At 34.0% G+C, this 8,186-nt stretch overlaps 1 protein-coding gene across 2 annotated transcripts; it reads right to left on the reverse strand.

The window, feature by feature from the left end:
* Positions 1-358: 358 nt before the first annotated feature.
* LOC106319256 (kinesin-3-like) lies at positions 359-5,354 on the reverse strand. 2 transcript variants are annotated; one of them, XM_013757543.1, is made up of 17 exons: positions 5,126-5,354; positions 4,659-4,934; positions 4,035-4,179; positions 3,847-3,956; positions 3,663-3,782; positions 3,384-3,587; positions 2,953-3,129; positions 2,797-2,871; positions 2,567-2,713; positions 2,343-2,481; positions 2,141-2,250; positions 1,752-1,913; positions 1,465-1,673; positions 1,304-1,385; positions 1,111-1,215; positions 926-1,030; positions 359-839 (listed from the first exon to the last, which is right to left on the reverse strand). In XM_013757543.1, exons 2-17 carry the CDS (start codon positions 4,851-4,853, stop codon positions 660-662), a joined length of 2,265 nt encoding a protein of 754 aa, XP_013612997.1. In that variant the 5' UTR covers positions 4,854-4,934; positions 5,126-5,354; the 3' UTR covers positions 359-659. The 2 variants fall into 2 exon arrangements, with proteins under 2 accessions (XP_013612997.1, XP_013612990.1); XM_013757536.1 differs by having other exon boundaries at positions 5,020-5,353.
* Between the last annotated feature and the right edge of the window lie 2,832 nt (positions 5,355-8,186).

Consider the following 8,186-nt stretch of genomic DNA (forward strand, 5'->3'; position numbering starts at 1 on the left):
AGGAAAGTATACTAATGTTAACCATCAATTTTGAGATAACAGAGTATGATCCTATCACTATCAACTTTTTCCTTTTCTCAAAAAAATTCACACACCAATACCACATACTGTACAAATCGAAATGAATCTGTTGATAACACCGACTCAATAACCTTAATAACAAAAGTAACTACTCGACTACAAGCTGAATTGTTTGTACATAATGAGAGCCGTGCCAAAGTTGGTGAATGGCTGAATGCCATAACCAATAAAAAATCCAAGTTCTGACAAAAATATTAAAAAGTAAACATTGTAATCTAAAGTAAGAGTATAAAATTGATGTTTCACAAGTTTTAGTTCAGACCAACCATAATCGCTAGTCTCAATTTTTGATCAAACATTAACATTAGACTTTTACACCAGGTTCACTGATCAATAACAAAGAGAAATTAATGTTGTGAACCCCAGAAAGAAAGAAAAAACCTGAATCCAAACACAAGCTAAACCAAACAACATGTATATAAAAATGCTAAACCAAACTATACACAGATTACAACCAAAAGGTCTTTGTGTGTGTTTTCCCGTTAGAATCATCTCATCCTTCCATCCAAAAGTACAAACATTCATGTAATTAACTTAAGAGAATGATGCCTTCAGCTTCACACATCTCTCTTTTTCTCTCATCCAAGACTCAAACGATCCAATGGTTTGATGATGTTAGTCTGCCTACGCGGAGTTCCAATCTCACAAGCATTCACTCTCGCTGCGAATCTCAGCGAGCAGAGAGACTCACCGGTTGAAGAAGATTCAGGAGCAATGTTCACAAACATCAGAGTCTTCGAGTCACCACCTAAGCAAGGCTGAATAATTACAAATGAAGACATAGTAAGAAACACAATCTTTTGATAATAATGTATGTTGTTATTTTGTAAAGTAGTTTAAGTACCTGGAGAAGATAAGTCAGCTTCGAGTTTCGGAATGGAACATGATCATCTTTCTTTGCTAAGGCGAAGATGACATCACCAAGAGACGACAAGCTTTTGTTGATTGCCTAAAGAAATAAAGAATGTTTACTAAGCTACAGTTACAAGAATCATAATGTTGTTTTATGTTTTTCTTTAAAGAGCTTACTTGAGTTTCTTTAAGTCTATCTCCAGTTGATCCACTCTTGGACAAACGCTCACTCCCTGCAAGATCAATCAGGTTCAAGACCCCTTGTACTTGCTGCTCAGTGCTCTGTAAGAACAAGAGCACAAAACAGTTTGGTTTATAAAACAGAAGCCAAGCTCAGCAAGAAAAAAGGACCAGCTTAGTTAATAGATACCTCGTTAACACCTGAGATTCTTAACGTGAAAACGAAATGGCTTCTTGAAGACTGCTCGTTCATCTGAGTCTTCCCCACCGATCTAGAAAAGGAAAGAAAAGAAACCAACGTTTATAAAACCATAACCCATCTGTTAATGGGTTTCACTTTTAGCTGTTCACCTGTTACGAGCAGCGTGGTCCAAGAGGAATGAAACCTCTCGGGAGCTTTTAACATCCAATATAGTAAGCTCAGCGACATGTGTGTTCCCATGAGCATCATGTTTAATAGCATGTTTCTGTGGAGATACACCGTTGTCTGTTCTCACTGCTTCTTTGTTTGTCGACAAGAGATCTCTGATCGTTTCATTGTATATCTCCAACATAGAAACCTACGCACATGAAACAAGACTAGGTAAGTTACATATTGATTTTAACCAAAAGGATGTATCTTACTTATTGCTACTTACCTGCAATTCGTACTTCCAACCTTGAGATCTAAGAGACTGCCTCGTCTCAAATATTTGCTCCAAACATCTTGGGATCAGTCCTTTCTCCTCAGCATTCCCTGGCTTACCCATCATTGTGTAAGTCTTACCCGAACCGGTTTGTCCATATGCAAAAATGCACACCTGCAAAATGAATTAGTATCAGCTTAATGCAACAAACAGACCAATTGGTCTAGTGGTAAAGGAGTGTCTAGTAGGCATTCCGCTTCTCGAGTTTAATATTTGTTGAGAGAGACTATCTAATTTACATTGTTTGGATTCCAGTCAAAGAGGTGAAACAATCTTTTTTTTTCTTAGCAAAAAAAAAAAGCAACAAACAGCATAATAGAATTTGTTTCCATTTACATTACCTTGTAACCATCGAGAGCACTTTGAACGAGTTGAGAGATCTCAATGAAAACGTCTTCTTGTGTTGTATTAGGCAGAAACACCTTATCGAATGTGAACGAATGCTTTTGCGCTGTCCATAGCAAACACACACAACAACAAATGTTTTTTCAAATAAAACTGTGTCATTTCCACAAGAGCCAGAGGTTTTAATTAGTTTCATACCATTTTGCATCAAGTCAATACCGCGACCAAGTAGTTCTAGAGATGCTGGGTAAGATATGGTCTTCCCCTCATCACCGTTGTTCTCTCCTGGTAATAGAGGTCTAACTCTACAGAACACACGTATGTTCCCTTTCAGTTCCTGTAAGATGAGAGACAAAACAGTGATCAGGCTTCAGGCATAGCTTACACAAAAGGTGGCAGAGGTTACTTAAAGAGGATCATACAAGAATAGTATTGTGTAGCTTCTTCCTTAGTTTCTCTCCTTCAACGAGTTTAAGCTCTGCTTCTTCCACGCGGCTTTTGAGATCGATAATGGTTTGCTTCTGGTCTTCAAACTCGTTCATTTTCTCAAATGTAGTTAGATCAGACATCTAATAAACCATAAAAAAATCAAAAATGGTATCAGAAAACTTGGAAAAAATATAATGCAGCCACTTGAGAAATGTGATGAAACCTGAAGTCTCCTATCACAAGATACTAGTCGGTCTTGCAACTCCTGTATCTGGTTACTCTGGGAAGAACAAGTGGTCTGGACCAAAAATTTAAAATCATCTTAGTAGAAAATAATCTGCAGTAGATCTTGGCAAGAAGATATGAAAGTATAGGCAACCTCGAGCTCGGTTATGGTGTCTTTGAAGTCATTGTACTTGTTTGCCTCAGTTTGTAAGGTTTTTAGTTCTGTTAAGTGGTAGTCACGTTGATCTTTAGCCTGCTGAAGCTCCACCTTGAGACTCGCAACTTCGTTTACCAATTCAGCTTTCTGCTTCATGATATCATCTTGAGAAGCCTAGCCAAGAAAAGAAACAAGACACACAATCATATTCTGATGACTACTTAACATATATTATCTACTGGACGAATTAAAATGGAGTATGAACCAGAGGTCATTAGCTCAATTCGAAAGGACCTGACAATTGTGTCAGAGGTCCCCAGTTCCGCTGGGACAAAACTAATATTACATGATGTGGTTTCGGACCTCAAGGATTACATGTTTCTGCCCAAACTCCTTGTATTAAAAATAAATAATAATGTATGAAACACCTTAGAAGCAGCAAGCTGATCCTGCAATGCTGAGAATTGACCCTTCAAGTTGCCAATGTTCTCAACAATCTCAGTCCTTTCTTTCTCGCCGCGTTTTATAGTTTCATGAGCTTCATCAAGGTCACCTTGTAGCTTGCTGTTATACAGCTGCAAGCTTGAGTTATACTCTTGCAACAGTTTGTACATGTCATTTACTGATTGTATCTGAACAAAAACCCACAAAAAGTCATTAGGTGACATTTTTCTGATCCTCTTTTTTTTTTATTGAGTTTTACTGACCCTTTGATTAGCCGTTTGAAGCTCTCCTTGTGCTTTTCCTAGCTCTTCTGTGAGACCAGATTGTGCCTTTTCAACAGCATGTCTTGCTTCTTTCTCTTTTACAAGAGAATCATTTGCAGCCTAAAAGCAAATTAAAAACATCAGACAACAAGTGTTTTAAACTAGAAACTAGCAGCTTTCTTACCAATTTCTCTGTTTGTTCCTTAGCAAGTTGGATTTGAGCAGATTCAAAATTCTTCCTCAGTTCCTCAATGATCATATTAAGCTCCTCTTCTTTGTGTTTCAAGCTAGCCTCTGTCATCAAATTGCAATAATTTTGAAGTTTAATATCCCAAAACTTCAACAAACTAAACTCAAGTTTGCAAAACGCACCCATATCAGTACAATGCTTCTCATTCAATACCAAAGCGTTCTTCAACTTCTCTTGCTCAAAAGCGTAGTCCAGCTCAAGTTCTTGAAACCATCTGATGCAAAGTCTAAGTCTTTTTATATATTCCATCATGTTCTCGCATCTTTCCTGCAAAACCAACCACCAAACCAAGGTGAAAATTCAAAATTCTCAGACCAAAAATGGTCAAACACATAAACAAAAAGTCTTTAATGCTCTTATCAAACAGACAAAAACTATTTTGTCCGCAAAAGTTGTCTTATAACATTTCAAATCTTCTTCAAAACCCCAACAGATCCAATGAGAAAAGTCAGTAAGCAAACTAAAAGTGAATCCCCTAAGAGATTGAACCACAAAGGATCAACACATAAAACATAGTCTTCAATGCTAATGCCAACTAAAGGTCCCACAAAATGTCTTATAACAATTAAATCTTCTTCAAAATGAACCAACAAGAAAAGCCAGTAAAACTATTTAAAACTCAAAACTTCTTTAATCAAGATTTATTAACTTAAACTCTTTGGTATTAAGAATCCTAATTGATATGCTTATCCATGACCACAACACTATCAAATTCAAACATCAGTCATATTATCAAAGGTAGAAACCTTGTAGTTGAACTTGCTCTTGTACTTGATTCGCTCATTAAGAAGAGCTTCAACGTCTTCTCTTGTGAACTCAACCTGACCACATTCAGATCCCGCCGTGCTCACCGGAGCACTGTCCGGCGTCAGATCTTTAGATCCATTCGCCACCGGAAAAGCTGACCGGATTCTTCCATTGTTTGCCATCGTCCCCACCATAACAGAGGAAGACTTGTTCTCTCTTCTTGTTAGTTAACTTCTTCAAGTGTCTCTCTCTTTTCTACCAATCGAAGTATAAACCTGCAACAAAGGGTAGAGATCTTTAGACATTAATATAAATGATAAATTGAGTAAAAAGATTTAAATGAAGGAAAAGGAAGGAAACCCGTGAAGATGGTGTAACTAAAACATTGATTTGAACGAGAAACAGAGCATTTTGAGGATAAAGATTGAGACTTTAAGAGAGAAGAATGAAGAGTAAAGAAACCCACTAATCTTAAAGAATGAATGTGGAAGACATGTTAAGATTTGCGAGAGCTGTTGAGAGTGGAGGAACACGAAATATTGAAAAAAAAAGGATCTTTGAGCATTTAAGAGGGTCTTTGTAATAAAGGATTTGGGTTTAGAAATGGAGGCACGTTTCAGTTCTGTTCTTCTGGACCTCTGGTCTCTTCTTGCTGCTGCTGTGGCAACTTGTTTTCTATATTTGTTGTTTTGAATGTTCAAAGAGAGAGAGAGAGAGAGGTGAGAGAGATGAACGTGGGGCCGTTGATTGGATCTGAAGTCACCCGAGGTGATGCAATCACAGCCGTTGCTTTGTTAAGCAGCAAACAGATGGACCAAAGGGCAGTGTGGGTAAGGTAAGTGGACTTGATTATGACTTTAATCCATACATCCAAATAATTAGTTAATTCTGATTAGTAACACCGAAAACATAACATTCCTTAAAACCAGGATTTTATGTCAAGAAAAAAAAATAAACAATAGTTTGCAAAATATTCATTATGAAAAATATTTTCTAAATTGTAAAAATGAATCATCTAGGATTTTTTCTTCAGTTAAAAATTAGTTTACACAAGTATTTATTTGTATTTTCTTTCCAAACAGATTTTTAAAAATATTTTAAAAATATGTATCTAATAAATAGAACACACAAGTAAAAACCATATTCATAAAGAAGGTTAAATGATATATATATATATATATCAAAATTTTGTAAGTTATTTTAAATATCATTATTTATGTTTAATTTTCAAAAATAAGAATTTTATATTATGTTCCATCTTTTTTTTTATTTGACATTGTAGACTTGTGCATACAAATTAAGAGAACATTTAATTTTGTATATTTCATATACAAAAACATCATGAACTATACACTTAACCATATTTCAACCAATAAAAAAATAAACTACATAATATAAAGAGTCATATAACATGTAAAGTTAATAGATTTTGTATTAAATTTGAAAATGTCATTTACTTTGAAATATTAAAAAATTTCTAAAACGTTATTTATTTATTTTCTTAAAGGAAAAAACAGTTATTAAAAATGAAGAGAATATTGTTTAGTACTCTCTCCGTTTTTAATTGTAAGTAGTTTTACTTAAAAGCATATCATTTAATCAATTAATTCAACCATTTATAAAAAACCTAATATTATTTCATTGGTCACACAATATCTAATGAATGAAAAAAAATGTATTGAAATATGTAAACTACTTATATTATAAAATAAATTTTTTTTAATAAAACTATTTACACTTGCAAACAGAGAGAGCATACGTTTTGATATTAAGAGAAAGGAAAAAACTCAAAATGAGTCAAAGCCCAAAAATTTAGATGGAATCTTCTTGTTTGGTTTTAAACAAGATGTAAAATACGTTAACATATGCTGTATCGGTAATCTCACATATTTAAAACGACTTAAGAACAAAAATTAAGAAAAGCTAACAATAACGTGTCGGCAAAATGTGATATGTCAACATTTTTAGACAATAGATTCCTTTCAGGAAAAATGGATATTTTATTTTACCGAAATTACCCTTAGCATCGTTTCAAATTGCTAAAAGTAGTCACGCTTCTCGTTTGAAAAGGTATGGGCTAAAATTGTCCGAATGAAAAATTGTCTTTTGTCGTATAGAGTTCTTTAGATTCTGTCTCGAACCCTGACGAGATGTCAAATTTCATGTGAAATTCTTATGGTCCGAGGGATCCGAGGAGCAAGCTCTATTGGCAGTTGAAATATCCTCGTTGATGAGGTTATGAAATTGACGTAATTGAATACTCTTAAGTACGTTTGGGACGGATCGAGTATCCGAGCAATTTTAAGATATCCGGATAAGGATTTTTATTTGACGGATCCATAATTTTACTATTTTTATCCGGATCCGGGGTTCATGGATCTCCGGATGTCGGATATCCTTCTAAAATTATAATATCTGGATCCGGATTTGGATCCATAAAATAAATAAAAATAATATTAATATATATATAATATTAACAATAATTTCAAAATAGAAATATATATAATGTTTTTAATTATTTCTATGTATAATATTACAAAATATACATAAAATTTATATATATACTATTATAAAAATGAAAATATATTAAATAAAATTAGTTTTTATATATAGATATTACTATTTTTGAAATAGTTATTAATAAAATTTACGGATCCGGATATCCAGACTAAAAAATCAAGATATCCGGATCCGGATTCGGCTTTGACGGATCCAACATTTTACTATCCGGATCCGGATTCGGTCTCTCCGGATATCCAGATTCGGCCTCTCCGGATATTCGGATTTTTGGATCGGATCCGGATCGGATCTCGGATCGAATATGGATTTCGGGTAAAAGTCCCACGCCTACTCTTAAGCATTGAATTAAAACGAAATTTTATGGTAGATCATATTACTATAGCTTTGGGGGTTCGAAAAAGGTAAATTGTATGATGTCAAGAAGAGGGTAAAATGTATATCATTTTATATATCAGCAATTCAAAATAAATAAATGAATGTTGCTTTTTTGGTTAGTTAATGGTTGACAAAGAATCATTTAGTGCATTCGAGACTCACTATAATCATTTTTAACTTTATACACTCTAGTTACATTCTTAAAGTTAGCAATTCTTTTGTCTGTTTAGCACCATAATGTTGCAAACTTTTTTATTCATCTTTTACAATTTGAAGCCATTATGTAACTAATTTTTTTATTATTGAGATGGGTTTTGAACTTTGCGCATTTTATACAGATATTAAAATGAAAAAAATATATGTACCTTGATAACGCACATACTGATAGGGGTGAGTTCGTATACTCATTCGGGTTCGGATCGGATATTTCAGATTTTTGGGTATTTCGGTATAAGGATATAGAACCCGTTTGGGTATTTATGTACTTCAGGCCGGGTTCGTGTATTTTAGTTCGAGTTCGGTTATTTCAGATCGGATTCGGATATTTAGAGTTTGAAAGAAAAAATTAAAATTTTCATTTTTAAGTTTTTTGTATATAAAAGTATAATTTTCACCTAACTGATATTTTTTTT

The sequence above is a fragment of the Brassica oleracea genome, chromosome C2, assembly GCF_000695525.1.
Source record: "Brassica oleracea var. oleracea cultivar TO1000 chromosome C2, BOL, whole genome shotgun sequence".
NCBI lineage: Eukaryota > Viridiplantae > Streptophyta > Magnoliopsida > Brassicales > Brassicaceae > Brassica > Brassica oleracea.